The 22,744-nt window shown below is 35.8% G+C and overlaps 1 protein-coding gene across 1 annotated transcript; it reads left to right on the top strand.

Moving 5' to 3' along the window:
* The first annotated feature begins 827 nt into the window (after window positions 1–827).
* On the top strand, window positions 828–18,839 carry AFM (afamin). Its single transcript, XM_030918945.1, has 12 exons — window positions 828–1,114; window positions 1,996–2,128; window positions 2,750–2,847; window positions 3,583–3,712; window positions 6,756–6,970; window positions 10,206–10,338; window positions 12,483–12,580; window positions 13,959–14,091; window positions 14,845–15,068; window positions 16,626–16,758; window positions 17,878–17,938; window positions 18,702–18,839. Exons 1-11 carry the CDS (start codon window positions 933–935, stop codon window positions 17,896–17,898), a joined length of 1,500 nt encoding a protein of 499 aa, XP_030774805.1. The 5' UTR covers window positions 828–932; the 3' UTR covers window positions 17,899–17,938; window positions 18,702–18,839.
* Window positions 18,840–22,744: the final 3,905 nt, after the last annotated feature.

Genomic DNA, 22,744 nt, shown 5'->3' with positions numbered 1-22,744 from the left:
TAATTGGATCATGGGGGTGGTTCGCCCACGCTGTTCTCATGATAATGAGTGAGTCTCTCACGAGATCCGAAGGTTTTATAAGCATTTGGCATTTCTCCTGCTTGCGCTCACCCTGTCTTGCTGCCCTGTGAAGAAGGTACCTGCTACTCCTTTGCCTTCCACCATGATTGTAAGATTCCTCCCCAGCCATGTGGAGTCGTGAGTCAATTTAACCTCCTTCCTTTATTTACCCAGTCTCGGTATTTCTTCATAGCAATGTGAGAATGGACTAATACAGTAAATTGGTACTGCAGAGAGTGGGGTGCTGCTATAAAGATACCCAAAAATGTGGAAGTGACTTTGGAACTCAGTAACAGGTAGCAGCTGGAACAGTTTGAAGGGCTCAGAAGAAGACAGGAAATGTGGGAGAGTTTGGAACTTCACTGAGACTTGTTGAATGACTTTCACCAAAATGCTGATAGTGACATAGAAAATGAAGTCTAGGCTGAGATAGTCTCAGATGCAGATGAGAAGCTTCCTGGGAACTTAAACAAAAGTGACTCTTGTTATGCTTTAGCAAAGAGACTGGTGGCATTTTACCCCCTGCCTTAGAGATCTATGGAACTTTGAACCTGAGAGAGATAATTTAGGGTGTCTGGCAGAAGAAATTTCTAAGCAGCTAGACAGAGCATAAAAGTTTGGAAAATTTGCAGCCTGATGATGTGGTAGAAAAGAAAATCCCATTTTCTGAGAAGAAATTCAAGCCAGCTGCAGAAATTTGCATAAGTAACGAAGGGATTGAAGGAGAAGAGAAGGAGCTCTGTTGGTAATGGTGGGAAAATTATTCATTGTGGTTTCTTAGCGAGTACAGAAGCTTTACTTTACCATGATTAAAAATTGTCCTTTTCTTCTCTGTTGTATAGAATAATGTTTTACAGGAAAAAATATGTGCTATGGAGGGGTTGCCACAAAAGTATAATTTTTCACACTGCTGCAGTGAGGTTGATGATGAAAGAAGACTCTGTTTCTTCTATAACAAGAAAGCTGATGTGGGATTTCTGCCTCCTTTCCCTACCCTGGATCCTGAAGAGAAATGCCAGTCTTATAAAAGTAACAGAGAATCTCTTCTAAATAAGTAAGTTTAATCTTAGTAAAAAATGATCCAATTGAAGAATTAGTCTTAGGATGAATCTAATACCTATCTCAAATAAATATGGCTGGGTTCATTAATTTATTTATTGATTGTTTCATTCATTCAAAACATACTGTGTCAGATACTGTGCTCATTGTTTAGGATATAACTATGATCAAGACATGGACCCTGCTTACAAGACCCTTATATTAATGAATTGTATCTTCTAATTGGCAAGTCCTAGAGGAGAGGTGTGTGCCTGGTGTTAAATTGGTAGGATGCACAGTGGAGGAAATAATAGACTCTTCCCAAGGGGAAGTTGCAGTTTTCACCTCAGGCAGACATTCAATTATGGGATGTTTAGCAAAACATTTGTTTTTAGTATAGTGCAGTCATTGCAGAAGCAGAGACTTTTTCTGGAAGGTTGGTATGCTCCTTGAAATCTAAATCTAAATCACAAGTTTATCTGAACAAAAGTAAACAGGACCCCTGAATCTCAGATAGAGTGTGTATAGATAGCTGTTCTTTGAACATGGAAGAGGGAACTGCTGACCAGCTGGTAGCATGTGGATGGAAGGAGAATAGCCACAGCTCAGCATTTGGGATTAGAATTGCAATCATCATTCCTACTTTGGAGTTAGCAACTTCAGTAAGGACTTCAAAGGACTCTTATCGGGAACTGGATAATGCTGCCTTATATTGAAGTTTTCTATAACTGGAAACCTTTCTTCCTTCTACCTTGTTTTACAACTTGCTCTTCTTGTCTCTTTCTGTTTTTTCTTTTCCTTCTCATCTTACCCTCCCTTCACTTCCCTTGTCTACATTCATTGCTTTCCTGTTTCTTCCCTTGCCCCTCTTCTCTCTCTTTTTCATTTTTTTAATAGTTTTTTATATGAAGTTGCCAGAAGGAACCCATTTGTCTTCGCTCCTACACTTCTAATTGTTGCTGCTCATTTTGAGGAGGTGGCTAAATCATGTTGTGAAGAACAAAACAAAGTCAACTGCTTTCAAACAAGGGTGGGTATAGCATTTGTTTCATGAAGAGGATAAGAAATCACTCAATACCACAGATCCAGACCCTGACTTATATTATAGCAAAAGGCTTGCTTACCATATATGATGTTCTCTTGTCATATTCAGTGATTTTCAAACCATTGGTCACCAGGTTCTGATCTAAATATTCTTTTTACCTGAGACTCCCGAAAGACAGTCAGTCATTTCCAGTTTCTCTCTTCTGGCTTTGTTTTCTTTGTAAATTGGAAGGAAGCCTTGGTGAGTGAATGTTGAGGGTGAAGGATAACATTTTATCTTTTATCTTTGACAATTTGTAGTCTGTTGACTACAAATAACATGGAATAATCTCAATAGAGATGGCCAAGCTCACAGCATGCTGACCCACCAAGGGAGCACTATGCACCTTTTTACCAAGTGCAATTAATCATCAGGAAGACTGGTCCTACCTTTGTGATGTGCCATAAGTGCATATTTCTTTTAATAATGTGTTTACTGAAACAAAAATCCTGTAGATTTTCTGTCTCTGAACAAATTTTGTAATAGTTTGAATGAAATGTGACTAAAAAATAAGGGAATAGTGAGATTTTGCTATTGTTTCAAAAGAATTTTCTCTTTCTTCTTCAGGCAATACCTGTCATACAATATTTAAAAGCATTTTCTTCTTATCAAAAACATGTCTGTGGGGCACTTTTGAAATTTGGAACCAAAGTTGTACACTTTATGTGAGTTTTATACTATATATCTTGTCTCTGCTTGCATTTGTACCCAGGGCCTTTGGGGTGAGTCTGAGCCTATTTGGATAGCTCAGGACCAGGACATTAGGTCGAGATGAGAAAAGTTTTGGGAGGTGGAGAGACCCAAAAGAGAATGGTGGCTGTATCTGAGACATATTTAGGCTGATTGGGAATCTGAACTGGTCTGGGAGTTTCAAACCAGGGTTTTAAAACCCACAAGTACTTAGAAATAATTCATCCCTTGGTCTTCGACTTTAACAATGAGGAGACAGCCTTACAAAGATAAATTTTATCTCTAGTGCTCACCCTAATCAACTAGTAATGGGGGCTAAGGCAATGTCTTGAGAAAAATTTTGAGATTTCAAGTGGATCAGCAGGAAAGAGTTCTGTCATGAATTATCTATGCCTGCCATGAACTTACAATAGGAAGTGGTGGCCTTACGCAGCATGTCTTGCTATAATAATTATGGAAGATAGCACACCTCTCAGGTTGTTTTGCTCACATCCAGGACTTTGGGGTTCTTAAAATATCACTCTAAGATTTTCAAAGTGATCATGTGGGCTGTGCACCAACTATTTGATAATGACGTCTATAAAAATAACAACAACAACAACAATGATGGCAATACTTTTTGGAGCTATTCATATCATATTAGCAAATTACTCCCACTTGTTCTACTTGCTGTTCAAATTATTTTTGTGGTTTATCAATTCTGTTTCCAGATATATTGTGGTACTCAGTCAAAAATTCCCCAAGATTGAATTTAAGGAGCTTATTTCTCTCATAGAAGATATTTCTTCCAACTATGATGGATGCTGTGAAGGGGATGTTGTGCAGTGCATCCGTGATACGGTAAATATTCTCTAAAACCAAGTTAAAATAGTGATTTTTGGCAACTATCTTTTTTTTTATTCTCAAGTTGCCCTGATGTGTGGTTACTTTGCCCCAATGAAATCAGAATATGATTTCACTTTTGAATGACAACATAAAATGAAATACAAATTTTTTTATAAATAAACCTTTGGGATTTTTTATATTTGGAATTTTTAAAGATTACCCAGCAGATTGTATATTGTATGGCTAAATGTCTTGATGTAAAACTTCAGGAATTTCAAATTTTTCAAAGTTCATTTAGTCCAGATTGAAGTTTTCTTTTACATTATAAATCCTCTTTTAGAGAGGTTAGAAACAAATAGTAAAGTTCAAGGAATGACTAGTTATCATTATGTTTTTAAGAGCTGATTTCCCTGAGCTTCCTTAGGCTATTCAGGTATAGTCTTTCCAAATAAGCGGATACATTAATTTAACTTTTCCCTTTCTCTTTCGGTTCCGTTTTCCTACCTTCTTTCTTCCCTTTTCCTGTCCCCTCCTTTTCTCCTTTCCTTTCCTTCCACTTTCCCTTTCCTTTCCTGCCTTTAACTGACAATTAAAAATTGTACATTCTCATGGTATACATGATATATATATGTGTGTGTACTATATATATCATGATATATATGTATCTATATTAATGTATACATACACACACATTGTAGAATGTCTAAATCCAACTATTTAAGATATGCATTACCTCACATACTTTTTTTTGTGGTGAGAATACTCCAAATCTTAGCAATTTTAAAGTACTCAATATAGTGGTATGAAGTCATCATTGAGTCACTATGATGTACAAGAGATCTCTTGAATGTATTCCTTCTGTCTAAATGAAATTTTGTGTTCTTTAACCAACATTTCCCCAATCCCCAGCCTCTGGAAACCTTTAAAAAGTGAATTTCCAAGGAAAAGTATTGGTACGAATATTGTTGGTATAGTTTGAATTGTTCATGCATTCTGTTCTCACTCATAAGTGGGAGTTGAACAATGAGAACACATGGACACAGGGAGGGGAACAACACACACTGGGGCATGTTGGGTTGAGGTTGGGTGGTGAAGGGAGAGCATCAAAATAGCTCATGCATGGGGGGCTTCAAACCTAGGTGACGAGTTGATAAGTACAGCAAACCACCATGGCACACGTATACCTATGTAACAAGCCTGCACATTCTGAACATCTGTACATGTATCCTGGAACTTAAAGTGAAAAAAAATTGTTCATGCATTCAAAAGTAATATAATTTTATTTAAAAAAAAAACCTGAGTATGATAGCTTGCACCTGTAATTGCAGCCACCCAGGACTCAGGAAGCTAAGGAGGGAGGCTTGCTTGAGTCAGGAGTCTGAGGATACAGTACAGTGAGCTATAATCCCAACACCCTTGGCAATAGAATGAGACCTTATTAAAAAAAAAAAAAAAGAAACAAAGAAAGAAAAAGAAAGAAAGAAAAAAGAAGGAAAGAAGGAAAGAAAGAAAGAAGGAAAGAAAGAAAGAGAAAGGAAGAAAGAAAAGAAAGAAAAAGAAAGAAAGAAAGAAAGAAAGACAGAAAGAAAGAGAGAGAGAAAGAAAGAAAGAAAAGAAAGATTAGACTTTTAGGCTCACAGTGATGATAGCATGTCAATTCAATAACTTGAATTTTAGGGTATTGAGAAATGTTTATTTCAAGCAATGGACAACAGATGTTCCCAATAATTATTTTTGTTCCTAACTGTACCCAAGTTAAAGCAATCTCTTTTGTGTTTTATTTTTGTATTGCTTGATTGTTCATGGTGATGTAGGTTTTATAATGTGAAATCTAAGATACTGAATTCGGATATAATTATAGGTTTTCTGTGAAATTTGAGACTGAGATTAAGGGATTATGTCTCAAATTTCCTTCTTTTTAATGTCTTTCTGGAGAAATAAGAGGAACTGAATTACAGTTAACTGAAAATAGAAGTAACTTCTCAGAGAATAAGAGATACTCTGCCTAGAACAATGATGGCATCACATGAGATGTAAATGTCTTTTTGAAGATTGGCTTCCTGGTTCTGTGTGATTTGTTGAAAACGTGGTGCCAACGCCCATTTTATTTTTTACCTCAGTCCTGAGCTTCATCTTATTCCTTATCCTCCATGTTCACCAGAAGATTCCAGTCAGTGGAAACAGCTTGAGTAAAGTCATAAAGGCCTGAAATCGTCTAGTGTGTTGCTGTAACTCAACATAATTCAAGTGGGACTGCAACAGAGAGTGGAAATAATGTGCAGTCTCATTTGAGAGTCTGGAAGGGCCCAGATCAGCTTTTTAAAATTATTCAACTAATGTGTAAATAAGATAACCCCACCCCCTCTCTAATTCCAGACTCTTATGTAGAGGTTAGACTGGGGCAAAGGGTAGGGATGGGGACACAGTAAAGTTTTCTATTTGAGCCGTATTTGCTAACCTGAACAGCTTCAAATGAATGATATCCATTAGAAAATGATATCCGTTAGAAAATGATACCATGAGTGGAATAGCTTCTTATATTTGATGAATCGTCTTCTGGTAGTTGCTGCAGTTCATTTGCATGTCATTCTTTCATTCACTTATCAAATATTTACTGAGTTTTTGCCATGTGCTTGGCCACAAGGGAAGACCAGGATTATAGGTATTATAGTAACATGTCTTTGGTGGCCTCCACTGAAAGCACAGGTGGACTCTTATGGAAAAGAAACAACATTTAGAATATAAGATGTCAATATATCAGTGTAGGAAGGTTATTTGAAAGACTAATGCTTAATAACGGATGTGAACCTATAGTAGAGCCTATTTTTAAATAATTATATCATCTTAAATCCTGAGAAGTTTTAATGTAAACCTTCATGTGCATTAAGTAAACCCCAAATTTAATTTAAATAAATATTATCTATCAAATTAACTGATGAAGTGATTCCAGATGCTGCGATCATGACTGGTTTTGCATGCCATCATTCCATAATGGAAGAAAACCCAGCCTTGAAGAAATTTTGAAAGTAAAATAATCTCTCATTCTTATTTGGTACAGAGCAAGGTTATGAACCATATTTGTTCAAAACAAGATTCTATCTCCAGCAAAATCAAAGAGTGCTGTGAAAAGAAAATACCAGAGCGTGGCCAGTGCATAATTAACTCAAATAAAGATGATAGACCAAAGGATTTATCTCTAAGAGAAGCAAAATTTACTGACAGTGAAAATGTGTGTCAAGAACGAGATGCTGACCCAGACACCTTCTTTGCGAAGTAATATAACTCTTTATTGAATTTATAAGGAAAACAGAAAGAAACTTGTAAGATTTGACTTATGCTGCTAATTTAGGTGGAAGGACATGGTACCATTTATTTCACTAGGTATCATATAATTTTTAAAAAATCATGTGTATAGACTATAGTTTTCAGATAATTTTAAGAAAAAACAACTGTATTATTAAAATAATGGCTAGTGTTTGTTGAGCAGTTAATATGTGCCAGGCATGGCACTATATACCTCATACAGATTAACTATTTTAATTCTTACAGCAATCATGCAAAATAAGTACAATTTCTCCCAGTTTTTCAAATGAGCAAGCTGAGATGCAAGAGATACAATGAAGTGAATTGTTCAGATGCACAACCAAAAAGTGACAGAGTAAGAATTTGACTCCAGGAAGCCTGGCCTAACAAGTTGCAGGCTTAACTGCTATACTATGCCACCTACAATGCTTAAGGGGAAGACTAGTGAACTTGGAGCCACAGGGACTATATTTCAGTTCTGGTTGAGTCGCTGGGAGAAGTTAATCTTTCTGAGCTTTTTTTTTGGTCATATATAGAATTCATATAAGAATGCTAATTCATCTGTAATCCCAGCTACTCGGGAGGCTGAGGCAGAGAATTGCTTGAACCTGGGAGGCAGAGGTTGCTGTGAGCCGAGATCACGCCACTGCACTCTGCACTCCAGCCTGGGTGACAGAGTGAGACTGTCTAAAATATATATATATATATTAATTTAAAGTTTATTAGTAATGTAATATAATCCAAGGACTTCACTGTTTTTTTTTTTTTTTTTGTTTGTTTGTTTTTTTATCCCCAGGAAGCCTTCATCTATAGAGAGTATAAAGTGAGAAGAGACAGACATAAATAAATAAGTGTGAAAATGTTCTTTTATTTCTGATAGCATCCTGTTCTAGGTAATGCAGGGGAACAGAAAAAGAAATGGTCAATTGTATATGGGGACCCTGGAATGGCTTGATAGGGAAGTAGTACTTGAAGAAATTTTGGTAATCTAAATAGAGAAGGTACAGCATGAATTAAAGTATATAAGGTTTGGTGTATATTGCTGTGAGTAGGGCATCTGCAGTGAGAGACCTGCACAGTGAGAGGAAGGTGGGGCCAGATCATGCAGGCATGCTAAGAAATGGGATGCCACTGAACGGTTTTCATGAAAGAATAAGGAAGGAAAAAATCACTTTCAGTTTTTAGACACTTCATCTGGAGAAAATCCCAGTTTGGGACTTGGATAACTGGGTAGGTAGTTTTCCCATTCAATGTGAAAAAGCAGCAGGTTTTGTGAGAAACATAATATGTTTAAGAATGAGCACATTGACTTTGAGGTGCCAGTAGAATAACTAATTGGGACTATCAAGAGATAATTTTGTATGTGAACCTGTAGCTCTGGAAGGGAATCTGGCTTGAAATCTCGGACATAACAACAGCTAATGCTTACTGAATAGTTACTAAATTTTAAGTGCTTCTCATCTGCTAACCAACCAAATTTTCAAAACAACCCTCTGAGGTTAGGATACTTTTATAATCTTTATTTTTCAGGTAATAAAGCAGGCACAGAGAGGTTATGTAACTTACCCAAAGTCACACATGTGGTGCAGCCAGGATTGTGGTGTAGCCAGGATTCAAATGCAAGCAGTGTGGCTCCAAATTCCTGGTCTTATAACTACTATCCTCTATGGCTTCTCACGGTTGTGGATATTAAATCAAATTCAATTAAACAAAATGATAGATTGTATCTGATATATGTGTTTGATAGATAAAAGCCATTTTTATAATAATCACTATTACACATAAAAAGTGTTTGAAACATGGGAAGAAATGATAGAGTAACAGTGAGCATGCCAAGTCAGAGTCCTCACTGTTTTAAGGTAGAATCTTTCTGGATGTGAACATTTCAGGCAGGTCCTCAGTGGCTTCTCCAGTCTAGAGTAGCTTCCAGGGATTTTTCTTCGCAGCATTTTGAGACATGTTTTTAGGTGTGTGTGTGTGTGTGTGTGTGTGTGTGTGTGTGTGTGTGTTTTCCCCCGGAGAAGAAGTCCATGATTTACATCAGATATTAATTAAGAGGAGCCCTGATTCTCTGAAAGTTAAGCACCACTGCCATGGGATATGGGAATATATCTCACAAATGGAATTGAAAAAGCAAATGGGAAGCTGGAGAGATGGTGTCAGAAAAATCAAGATTAATCAAGAAGGTCAAATCCTGAAAAAAATGTTGGGGAGGGGATGAAAAGACTTACCTGGTCATGAAAAACTAGTGAGCTATTGCTCTTACAAAACATGAAAGATCTTAACTTACTGTGAATGAATAGATGAGATTCTTTTTTATGAAGACTATAAATAGCCCAGCTGAGGTACTTAGAAATGACATCTCTGTTTTGAGAAAAGTTAGCTTGCTTAAAAAAAAGAATGGAGTAATCGGACTTAGGGTCAAATTTTATATCTGCCATTAATAGGAAGGTGCTTAACCAGTCTGTGATTTAGTTTCTTCAGCTGTAAAATAGTTCGCATCTTGAGGACGAAGTGAAGTGAAATGAGAAAGTGTTTATAAAGTTCAGGAAGCACATCTATATCTGTTATGCCCAAAGTTTGATCCAGTGCCTAGCACCTACTAAGGGCTTAATAACTGTTAGCCTTGTTCCTCTCTTTCTTCCCAAATCACACCCACCTATGCTCTTGAAGTCTTTGACAGAGGATTTGGAAGCCACTGCCGGTGATTTGGAGCTGAAGGGGTAAACACTCCCATATTTGACAAGCAACAGGATGGAGTAATGGGCAAAGCTTGCTCCCTGTCTGTCACGAAGACCACATTGTGGGTGGGAAGGAAGCCATATTCCCAGCATCCCAAGTTAGAAATCCGAATGCATTTTCAAACATAATTCTATGCAATATGTATTTTTTAAAGTATATTCACGATATATTCTTTCCGATTTTTTATGGATTAAATCATTCCAATAATTAGTTCCAAATAACTCTACTAATTCTCTCTTCTCAAAAAACATTGTTAACCTAAAATGTACCATGGAAGAGAACTTTTGTAAAATGATCTTCTGTAGCAACAATGTCCTGCTAAATTACTCTGTGACCAAGCCAGAGGAGAAAATTAGCTTTTGAAAGTAGAGGCAGTATTAGATCTGACTGGATTACAAAATAGTGGAATTGGGTTTTTTGCTCTTTCTCTAATTTCTAATATACAAAATTTTACACATTGCAGGTTTACTTTTGAATACTCAAGGAGACATCCAGACCTGTCTATACCAGGACTTTTAAGAATTGTTCAAATATACAAAGATCTTCTGAGAAATTGCTGCAACACAGAAAACCCTCCAGGTTGTTACCGTTATGCGGTAGGTTCCATCGTTGTAGGTTCAGAAAATCAAAACAGAACAACTATAAAACACTTAAAAATTGATATCAGAATTTTGCTCCAGTTCAGGGGGTAGAAAATGTAAGTGGTTAATCTGAGTCTACTGTAGACTCAGCCTAAGAAGATCATTGGGAAGGCCAATGTCATCTATTTGGCTGATGCATAATGTTTTGGACTACTAATCCAATGTGTTAATTCAAAAAATTCTTCCCATTAAACATTTTAAATTTACATTTTTATTTATGTATTCTGTATTTTATTAAGCCATATTGGATATTACATGATTTCAAAAGTAATGACTGCTGTAGATGACTAGGAAAGTATACTGTATTTTATTAAGCCATATTGGATTCTTTATGATTTCAAAAGTAATGATTGATTGTTGTTGATTATTAGGAAAGCACCAAAGGTTACAATAAAAACCCTTTTCTGATTCTCCCACCAGGAAATAGCTATAATTAACATTTTTATTCAACTCTTCAGTACATATATGTATATATACGTGTATTTTTTAAAAATTGGCATAATTTCTAGAAAATGTTTGGATCAGTTTTTTTTATTTGGTATCATAGGAAACTTTTTGTTGTTGTTGTTGTTGTTATAAATTGGGCTTCCTTGGTTTCCTGCTATTGCCACAAAGTGAGAGGCTTAAACCAACAAAATATATTTTCTCACAAGAGGCCAGAAGCCTGAAATGAGTCTCATGGGGCTAACATCAAGTGTCAGAAGGGCTATGTTCCCTCTAGGGAAGCTAGTCCTTGACTCTTCCTGTGTCTAGTATAGAAAACTTTTTATGTCATTAAACAGACTTTAAATGATGGTATCCCACCATAATTATGTAATTGATGTAACTGATTTCCTACTGTGTGTTTGACATTTTGGATGTTTACTTAGGGTGTTTTTCATTTTGTAAATGACCCTGAAATGAACATGTCCTTCCACTTATCTTTATTAATATTTATGACATTTTTCTTAGGATAGATTATCAGAAGGAAAATTATTGGATCAAATATATATGAACTTTTAAAAAACATTTGACACAAATTGTTGAGTTACTGTCTAGAAAGTTTCAATGTCACTTTTACCAACATTGCACTTGGAAATTAACTTTGCTAGATTTATATGTAAATAACAGTGGCTGTGTTTTTAAAAAACCTTTATTTGATTTTTCAATGATGTTAAATTTTCTATGAAAACACATTTTCTATGAAAAATCTGTTCATGTTTACTACCCATTTTCCTGTTGAAATGAGTGTTTTCCATAAAAATTCATATGTATTTCTTATTTATTATAGAAATTAATAATCTGACATTTTTGATTTATTTATCATTCCTTTGATATGTGCTACTTTTGCTTTATCAAAACTTTTTTTTCGCTTGCCACAAACACCAGTTTATACCCATTCAAATTTGAGCAATGGAATAAGACTTGGGTCCCTGCTCTGTAGTCCCTGATCAGGTAGTCTATTTCTGATCCTTAAATCAATCATAGCACTAGAAAATTCTTTCTTTTCATGGAGATACAATTTGCTCCACAATAACCATCCACTGGTGTTTAGTTCTCTCTCTGGTGGCCACTCAGAAGATGTCCAATTTTATGCCACGTGAGAGATAGTCCATCAAATATCTGAAGAAAACTGTTGGAGGTTTTAAGTTCTAAATCTGAACAATGAAAAAATCATAAAGAGTAACATGATTTAAAATGTTCTGTAACAACACTTACTAGCTAGGGCATTCTGGGTAAGTAACTTAATTTCACAAGGCCAGTTGCCTTTATTTAAAAATGGAGATAATAACTGCTTTGGCCACTTCAAAGTGAGAATTGAATGTCATTATGTCAACATACAATTTAAATTCTATTTTGTTATTTGGAAGACTCTGAAATATGTACAAGATGATAATAAAAAATTTGGAATTTTAAATTTAGCAAGAAATTTATTTTTATATATGTAACTAAAAAAGTTAAGTTCTTGCACACACATGTAAAAAGTGTCCTGAATTTAGTGTAATAATGAGAGTTTGAAAATACCGTAGAAATAAGAAATGCTATTCTACACATTGATGTAAAGCTTATGGTTAAATTTTAGATAAAATATTTGTAACCGTGATTATTCTTATTTTCAGGAAGACAAATTCAATGAGACAACTGAGAAAAGCCTTAAGATGATACAACAAGAATGTAAACATTTCCAGAATTTGGGGAAGGATGGTTTGACATACCAGTAGGTTGTTTCACAAGTGGACTAACGCTTGCCACTAGAATTAAATACATAATCCCTCAAAGTGTAAAAAAGTTACCTCTCAAGTTTTTCAATTATGGTCAGTTCATAAACTCTTGGAAGAATTTTTTTTTTTGAAGTCAAGAATGCCTGTTGAACTGTCACATTAATCTTTTACTGATCCTTTTTATTTTTAGCTTCACTGAAGCTAAAAATAAAAGAAATACAGGATTCTGGAGACATTGATTCTCTAATGCTTTGTTTCTGTTTGACATTGACTTTCTCACTGCCAATCGAGAATCCCTGGATTCTCACCCATTTGAAAGTGGAACATTGCATATTTCAGGTCGTTACAGTTTCTTTGGGGAAGAGATGGTTTGCCTTGCCTTGCCTTAAGGCTATCTTAACTGAGTTTATAGAAGTTACTCTGGATGTGCTTAACACTTTAATATTTAGTTTTTTAGTGCTCTTGTAAGCATGTGTGAATAACATATAGTTTGGGTTTTTTTCAATTATTATGCCAATGTATTTTATTATCATTATTATTGTTGTTATTATTATTACTGCTATATATTTTTGTGACAGGGTCTCTCTGTCACCCAGGCTGGAGTGCAGTGGTGTGATCTAGCTCACTGCAATCTCTGCCTCACAACTCAAGTGATCTTCCCATGTCAGCCTCCCAAATAGCTAGGGCTACAGACGCGAGCCACCGTGCCTGGCTGATGTTTGTATTTTTTGGTAGAGACGGGGTTTTGCCATGTTTCACAGGCTGGTCTTGAACTTCTGAGCTCAAGCAATCCAACCCTTGGGAATTGCTGAGATTACAGGTGTGAGCCTGTGCACCTGGCCTCATGCTAATGTATTATTTATTGAAACTAAACATCTTTAAATCAAAATAAGACACAGTTAAAAAAATCTGACTTTACTATTTCTACAATTTGGTGTTAGCTGACAATTCAAATTTAGTTCATTAAAAATCTTAGTTTCCTTCATCTCAGATTATCCTTTTACAACATATATTGATTAAATTTTCTCTTTAAAATATTTTATAATGATGCAAATGATTTTAAGCAGGATTTTAGATACTAGCCAATGTATTTGCTGTCAAGGAGCTCCTGTACTCAAAGATAACACAGGGAGGTAAATCTAAGAGTTTCTGAGACATCCATGAAATTAGAAAAGAAGCTAAAATAGACATAGGAAGCAGGGTGTAGGAAAACAGGAAGTGAAGACATATTTCTCTATTTTACAAGAGAGCTGAGGTTCATGTTGCACCTATATTGGTTGTCCCTAGCCTTGAAAGGTCTGGGCTTCAGCAATAATTCAAGGCAAAATGGGTATCTGCTTTCATTCAGAACCAAATAGACAAATGTTCTTTCAGGTACCTTATCAGACTCACGAAGATAGCTCCCCAGCTCTCCTCTGAAGAACTGGTCTCTCTTGGCGAGAAAATGGTGACAGCTTTCACTACTTGCTGCACACTGAGTGAAGAGTTTGCCTGTGTTGATAATTTGGTGAGCATGGCCTGTGTACCAGACTATTCTTTAAAAAAAAAAAAAAAAGAATATTTGCACTCACTGATTTACCGTGATTATCTATATTCCTTTCTTCATTTTTTTAATATTGTTAAGCATAAATTGTCAAGTTTTCCTTTTGGCTCACTTTGTGAAAACCCTAAGAAGTAAAAGAGAATGCCTTAAATATTTTTGGAGAGTACTTCAAATTCTCTTTCTTTTTTCTTCATTATATTAGAAGGGATTTGTTAGGACAAATGATTTAGGAATCATAATATTGTTTCAAAAAGATACAGGAAAATTTATAATTTTAAGTAAGGTTACAGATTCTTCCTCTTGGCCCAATTGCTTCATCCAGCAACCGGGCATTGAATACATCTCTTTAGGGTTGGGGTGGAGAGTACCTTGAGGGAGATTCTGGGAGGGGAAGAAACCCAAGGATTACAGTGTTTGATTGCCCCTTTCAGTTGACTGTTTGCAGCTGTCTGTTTGCAATTGAAAGTTTGTTTATATGTTACCAAGAAATTAATTTGTAGGCATCTAAATTGTTATGGCTTGGATTTTGGTCATAATGCCATTTAGGATCCCATTTTCTACTTTTATTTGTACATAGTGATATGTCATAAGTGCGTGTGTTTTATGAGTGAGGTTAACAGTGATCTTAGAACGATCTAACTATTCATCTAACCATACTTTTAGAAATTTCATCCAAGTTTTAAGATCATATCTGAGTTGCAACTCTTGTTGGTACAGGTAGATTTAGTTCTTGGAGAGTTATGTGGAGTAAATGAAAATCGAACTATCAACCCTGCTGTGGACCATTGTTGTAAAACAAACTTTGCCTTCAGAAGGCCCTGCTTTGAGAGTTTGAAAGCTGATAAAACATATGTGCCTCCACCTTTCTCTCAAGATTTATTTACCTTTCATGCAGACATGTGTCAATCTCAGAATGAGGAGCTTCAGAGGAAGACAGACAGGTACAATCCCTTCCATTCCTGTTTTTCTTCAGTTTGCAGACACACCATGTAGTAGTGAGAAGGTTTATGTAGTGGATATGTGTTTTTCATATCACAATCCTGTTTCTTCCACCAAATTGTCCAGTCTCTTCTATTTGGAAAAATACCAGCGCTTTTTTTTTTTTTTTTTTTTGCCTTTGTTCATATCTAGCTTGTCTTTTCATTTGAAAGAGACTTGGAGTGTCCAAGTCTAACATCACCTTTTAAAAGGTTACAGCAGCCAGCCAAAAGGCTCATAGGCTGACTGATAATGAATTTCATTTCTTTGAGAGAATGTCCAGAGAATATCACTTAATGTTTACAAAGGAGAGGCCCAAAGGGACAGGAAGTTTACTTTCGTTTTCTCAACAAATGCTTTAAAATGCCAAGAAATTAAACTTAGTTTTCTGGATTCAGACAGAGTCTGCCTAATGTGTAGTGGAGACTACACAATATACAGCTACCAAATATGAGGAACTGGAGGTTGTTTTGGACATGAATTTTCTAGAAAGATCAGATGTAGTCATGTATACCATAATACTTGGCATAATAAAGGCCTAATATATGTTTTCATTTTTAGATAGAATGATACTTACCATTATTATGTGCAATATTCATACATTCACAGTGTAATTCACTCTTGTATTTTCCAGCCCATTCTATTCTAGTCTGGTCTATTTTATTCTTTTTAACGATCCTGTTTTCATTTAAAAATGAAAGTGAGAAAATGCAAACTTTTGTTAATTCTTAGATCTAAGGATGGGCACATGTGACTTATTACATTATCCTCTTTACTTTGGTGCATGAAAATTTTATTACTTAAAATAATTACTCTAAAAATTTACTCTAAAATGTACTTTTAAGACATCAATGGGTTGCCACCTGAAGTTTGGAATTCTATAAGTTAGTGAAATACTGGAATTCTAGAAGTTACTAGAAATTAAGGAAATTACTATTGTCTATGGCTGCTGTCACTTAGTTGTGATAGCTCATTTTTTTAAATTGCTCCTTTGACATCATTTTTTAACTGACATATAATAGTTATACATATTTTGGGGGTACATGTGATATTTTGATAACTGCATAAACGTGTAATGATAAAGTCCGGGTAATTGGAATATCCGTAATCTAAAACATTTATCTTTTCTTTGTTTTTGGAACATTATAATTCTTCTCTTCTGGCTACTTTGAAATATACAATAAATTACTGTTAACTATAATTTTCCTACTGTAGTATTGAACACTAGAACTTATTACTTCTAACTGTATTTTTGTACCCCTTAACCAACTTCTCTTCGTCCCTCTCTTCCTCCTTGTTAATACTTTTTGTATAATTTTGTGTGTGACAAAACCCTTCAAAGAATGTTACTGTGGAAACCATTCTCTAAATTTAATAGGAAAGTTTCAGAAGGCCCATTCAAAGTGGGATATTTCAACTCTTTACCCTCTCAAGACGTGATTCCGAAACAAGCATTTTGGAGTAGAGACGCTTCAGAAAGAAATCGTTAATTAATTCTATTTGACATCTTTTGGCTACAGGTTTCTTGTCAACGTAGTGAAGCTGAAGCATGAACTCACAGATGAGGAGCTGCAGTCTTTGCTTACAAATTTGACAAATGCAGTGGAGAAGTGCTGCAAAGCAGAGAGTCCTGAAGTCTGCTTTAATGAAGAGGTAGTTTCATTTCTTTTCTACTGAAATGTAACTGGTATTCCTGGTCAAATAAAACCAAACAGAACCCTGTAGGACTCTGCTTCCTCTCTGCAGTGTCTACCAGGACTACATTTGAGAGCACAATTGCTACACAACTAATATGGAGACATCTCTGAAATACACTTTGAGCAGTGTCTCCTTAGCACAGAAAAAGCTATCAGGAAGACCTGGGTTGTAACCCCGGTAGTCTTGTAAGTCATGCAACTTAAACTGAGTGGCAGTTAACTATCTGTAAATGAAGATAGTAATAATTATTCCTGAATTACACCTTTGGTTCTTATTTTTTGGTTTTGAACCACTTAATAAGACAGAATCAAAGCGACTTGCAAAGGAAATCATAAGCAACTCCAAATGGAGTGGAGCAGGAACGGCATTAGAAAGTGAAATCTTTCAGGAATGGCTCTCTCACTTTCCCAGGCCTTGTACTAACATCCTGCAGTTGAGAATAATGAGGGAGTGGAGGGTAAGGGTAGTCAGGGAGAAAAGGGAGAAATGTCCCTTGCTTGCCCTCACTCCAGTGAAGGTAGTCTGTAGCCATTTGCTCTGGTGTGAACCTCAGCAACCTGTGAATGTTAGCCCCAATGGATGGCTCCATGGAAATACCTGTTCAGTGTTTTCCAACTTTATTTCTCACTATTTCTTTTCTAGGAACACTCACTCCACTCCAAACTCACAATTCATGTAAATTCACAGGCACACACACTCACACGCATCATTCATTCTGGTTGTGAGCCATCTACTTTTCTGAGTGACAGTTTGTGGAAATTTTTTGGGGGGTACATATTATTAGTTTAAAAAATATACTTAATTTTAAGTAGAGGGTGTTAATCAATATCTAGCATTTATCTGAGTGAGTGTGTACATTAGTGCCATGTAAAGGAAAGGATGAATTTACTGGCAGTTGTAAAGAGCCGTTTGGTGTCTATTTCTTCACTAGAAGAAAGAATGTTTACTGTTTCCCTATACAATGTGGGAATGATTTAATTTTCTTCAAAATTCAGGGAAACATGCTTATCTAAATTTAAATTAGTGTCTTAAATTTTTCTTCCTATGTGTTTTTATTTCCATCCCTCACCTCAGAGTCCAAAAATTGGCAACTGAAGTCAGCTGCTGGAGATATGTAAAGTAAAAAGCACCAAAGGTAATACCCTCTGCCTCAATCAAATGTCAAATGTATTTGTGGTTTATTTGGTCTCCCTACCTTTTCTCCCTCACGCTTCATTGCCTATTTCTGGTTCACCCTACATGAACCAGAAATAGACATGTAGCTAACAGACTCCGATATTGTTTCTGTGTTTTTCTGGGTATCAGCCACTCCTTACAGTGTGGCAATGCTGCATTTGTGCTAGTCCTTCCCTTGCTGTTCAACTAGTTTTCTAGATAGCCAAGAGGCGCTTAAGTCCTCTGCCTTCCTACTAAGGTATTCAGCTGTCTTGACCACAAAGGAGAGATGATGGAACCTCTGAATGTTGACAGAAAGAAGAGGGGTAACTCCCTGGGGACTGAGGTGGGCAGACAGGCTTCAGTGACCCTTTCCGATAATCTTTTAAGAATATTGCTTTACTGAGATATGATTGATATACAAACTAAGGGTATTGCTACAGCATTTACATAAACAAAAACTGATGTTTGTGATTTCCAAAAGATATATAAAGATGCTTGCTCTTTTGTGGCTTATGTAAGACTTGAAACACAAACTTTAGCAACAAAATGTTGCATAGATATAGGAATTATATACAGTGTCAGTGAAGAGAGGCCTGGACCTCAACAGAAGGTAGGTTGGGATCTACAAGGGGCAAAACACAGTTGCCATTAATAGTTTTTTCAAACATTTGACTTTCTATCACCCATGTTTTAACATTTCATATTTTTTTGATGCATGAAATACTATTTTTTCTTTCCAGGGATAACCAATTTACAGGCTTCCTATGTGTGTGGTGATGAATCTCATTTCCTGAGAACAGAGTAAAAGGATTTTTCTGCAACTGTCTCCTGAAATCGTATATTGCAGCAAGCAATAAACACAAAATTTTGTAAAGTTATTTTTCAGACTGATGTCATAAATCAACCTAATCACAAAATTAAGCAATCATGATTCATTCATTTCATCAGCATCTTTTGCTCATATGGCTGCACCATTCCCTACTCCATGAAAGTTGGAAGTCTGAATAGCAACTGCATAGGCACAGTGCTATAAGATGCCCTTGCCACGACCGGAAAGAAAACTGAGAATTTGGGGCATGAAACTTTACTGCTACAACTACTGCTACTACTAGTAGATGACATTGAATGTTTTCAATGTACCAAACATTGTTCTAGCTAGTTTTCATGCATTATTTCATTTAATCTAATAACTCTATGAGTAGGTATTATTTTCATTTACATTTTACAAACAGGAAATCTAAGGCTTGGGGAGATAAACTAATGTGTTCAATGTGATATGACTGGTAATTGGCAGAACCAGGGTTTGAATTTAGGTTCTCTTATTCTAGAATTATATATATATATAGATGTATGTATGTATATAACATATACATTATATATTATGTAATAATAATGCAATATATCATATATAATACTATATAATATATTATATTACTATAATACATTATACATATCTGATATTATATATTATATTATATAATACATAATATATAGTTCTAGAATTACATATATATTATATGTTCTATAATTTCAACTTTTATTTTAGATATAGAGGGTGCATGTACATGTTTGTTACATGTGTATATTGCATAAAGCTGAGGTTTGGAGTATAGATCCCATCACCCAAATAGCAAGCACAGCACCCAATAGGTAGTTTTTCAACCCACACCCCTCTCCCTCCCACCCCTCTGTAGTAGTCGCCAGTGTCTATTGTTCCTGTCTTTATGTGCATGTGTACTCAATGTTTAGCTCCCACAGTATTTGGTTTGAAGTTTGAAGTTGGGTAGTGTGATGCCTCCAGCTTTGTGGAACAATATTGTTAACCATTGCATACACTACCTCTTAGGTGTGGCCATGTTGCATGCCTTACAAAATCTGTTATTCAGAGAGGTGGAAGAATGTACAAGGCAACAATTACAGTGGTGGTTTTCTCCCTCCATTCCAAGCCAAAATTCCTGTTATGTTAGTGATATAAATGCTTGATATTGATATCAAAGGAGAAGTAACTCAGGAAATGAAGACTGGTCATGAACTTATGGTCTGGCTCTCCTGATGTTTCTTTAAACTTTGAAGATTTTTGTATACCAAGGTCTAAATTTGAAGATGATGGACATTAAATACATAATACATGAGGATATTCATAGAGTTCTTTTGGTAGAGTGTTTAGAACATAGTCTTTGGGATTCTCATTGATTTATTCAACAAATATTTATTAGAATTCTATTGTGTGTCAGACATTGTGGATACAAATATGAGCCAGATAGACTTGGCTTCTGTTTCTTGCTGAGCAAGGGACAGGGACAGTAAACACTCAATCACGTTTCAATGTCATGCGTGCAGGGTCCAGGCACTCACTCTAAGCTGGAGGTGCAGAATGAGAAACGGATGGGGGTGGGTGCTTCATATCCCTACTGCCATTAATTTACTGTACAGACCCAGATAAGTTCCTTATACCTTATGACATCCATTTCTTTGTGTAGGATGGGCTAATATCAAGTCACAAGGGCTTTAAAGAAATGAATTAAATTACTATATAAAGTACTTAACACATTGGCCAGCAGATAACAGGTGTTTAACTCATAGAGCTATTCTGTCCTCTAACCATTTTCTCCAAGCACTCTCATTTACCAATGATGATAACAAGGAAGTATTGTCTTACTTAAACAATAGATAGCAGATTTAGAAAATGGAAATGAAACAAAGCATAATTAGTGAATCTAATTTTATACTGGATTCTGCTATGTATTCAATACTGTGCAAAGAGAAGCAGATACAAAATCAGGGACCCAGGCACTTGCCACCATCATAAAGTTTCTATTATGGCAGCTGAAACTGCCATACAACTCTTCCTCTACTGACATGCCAGAAAACTTATTAATCAAAGCAGGAAAGGAAGGAGAAGAATGGCTTCTGCAAAAGACACAGTTGCCTGAAGAGGAGGAGATTTGGAGTGGGCACGAAATAGTCTTACTCTGTATTACTTGGACAGAACTCATAGCAATGAAGAGAACATACCTGGTTTGATGCAGAAAAAATTTTCTAACACTAGAGATGCTTATACATGTGATAAGCCTTCTGGTGCAATACTCAATGCCAAGACTGCATGTGCGTGAGCAGCTACCACCTGGGTTTTTGGTTAAATCCGGTCATGGTCTTTCTAAGGCCTCTTTGAACTCTGTTTCTATGACCTGGGCAAGAATTAAGTTTTCCATGAAAATAGTATTTATTAAAAATCATCACTGCATCTTGTACTTGTATACCTTCAATATTTTATCTTAAAGGCCAGCCTGAAGAGTTTACTTTCTTCTAGAGCCAATTCTGTGCTGGTGTCTATTGAGTGGTATCATAAAACCTATCTCATTATCTTTACTTAAATAATCCTTGCTACTTGTCTTTCCTGTGGTCTGGAATTCTACCACTAGTTACTGATAAAGGACTTTACATTTTAAATACTGTTAATAATCTCTTATTAATTGCAAATGTCTCTGAAGAAGGGTTCCCATGGAAAGTTAATTTTGGTCAGTTATTTTTTTAAGGAGGAATTAGTTTAGCACACATAACAGTTGTTAAAATATTTTTTTGCATTAATTCCAATCGACTGATAGTGGCTGTCTTGCAGCATTGTGCTGTCAGTGTTTCTAAGACTGAGCCTAAGCTCAGAGAGAAAGAGTGCAGTGATCAGATAGCAGTGTCTACAGTGGGTGACAGTCCTGGAGTATTCATCGAAAGGATTTAACAAAAAATTGGATTTGGTTTAATAGGTACATATCTGATAGTTCTAGGAAGTTTAGAGTAAGATTTCAAGGGAACAACTCTAAGTATACATGACAATAGAGACAATGAATGTTAAGACTGTTTAGAGGACCTCAAAATGGATGATGGAGACCTGCCAAAGATAGTCTTCCCCTTGCTGACCTTGGTGAGCTTTCTATCACCCTGGGTCATTCATATTTTTCCTGAAACTACATAATAACAGATGTTTTGGGGTTGTCTTTCAGTCAAATACATCTCTCTTACTTGTGATATATTTTTGCTTAGAAAACTGGTATTGAAAATATGTGAGTAGCAGAATCAAGTAATATACTGTCAGCCTTAGAGCTTATTTGATCCAAACCTTCCCTTTAAAAATGAGGAAATTGAGAAGAGAATAGTGAAAGTAATAATCTGTGATGTCCCATTTTCAAAATTTTAGACTTTACATGTATAGGCATCTTACAATTGTCATTTAGTAAGTGATTACCTGTTTCCTGCCTTAGACCCAAGAATTGGTTGATAGGCAAAGCAGACAATAGCTGAGGGATACTGGTATCTCAGCATTAACACTAGCTCTTGGATGTGTGGTCTGTAAAATCAGACAGACATGAATTTTTACCTGTGAGTCTATGAACAAATTATGTGACTCTGAGTCTTAATTTCTTATTCAAGAAATACTAATATTGCCAACTATCTGAGAGTCATATAAAGTGACCATAGTAAGTGTTCGATAAATTAGGTCCCATTCTTTTAGGTTCACTCCCAATGCTTGTATGGCTGTTAACTCCCCTTCTCCCCAGGGACTTGAAAATGTACCCAGCATTAGAACCTGAGCCCTGACCATTTAGTCAATCTGTGGTAGTATATGTTTATCTTCTTCCCCTCCACTTTAGAACTTTGGATATGTCAACAGTCATTTCTAAGAAATGAGGTATTGCAGACCAACATTTGCCAAGAGTGTTTATAGATTACTTAATTACAAAGTCTACATGTTGAAATCTTAAAGAAACAAGCAGACTGACGTGACTTG

This window comes from Rhinopithecus roxellana, chromosome 2, assembly GCF_007565055.1.
Source record: "Rhinopithecus roxellana isolate Shanxi Qingling chromosome 2, ASM756505v1, whole genome shotgun sequence".
In the NCBI taxonomy this organism is placed as follows: domain Eukaryota; kingdom Metazoa; phylum Chordata; class Mammalia; order Primates; family Cercopithecidae; genus Rhinopithecus; species Rhinopithecus roxellana.
The sequence above is the reverse complement of the archived record's forward strand: the minus strand, read 5'-3'. Positions and strand labels throughout refer to the sequence as shown.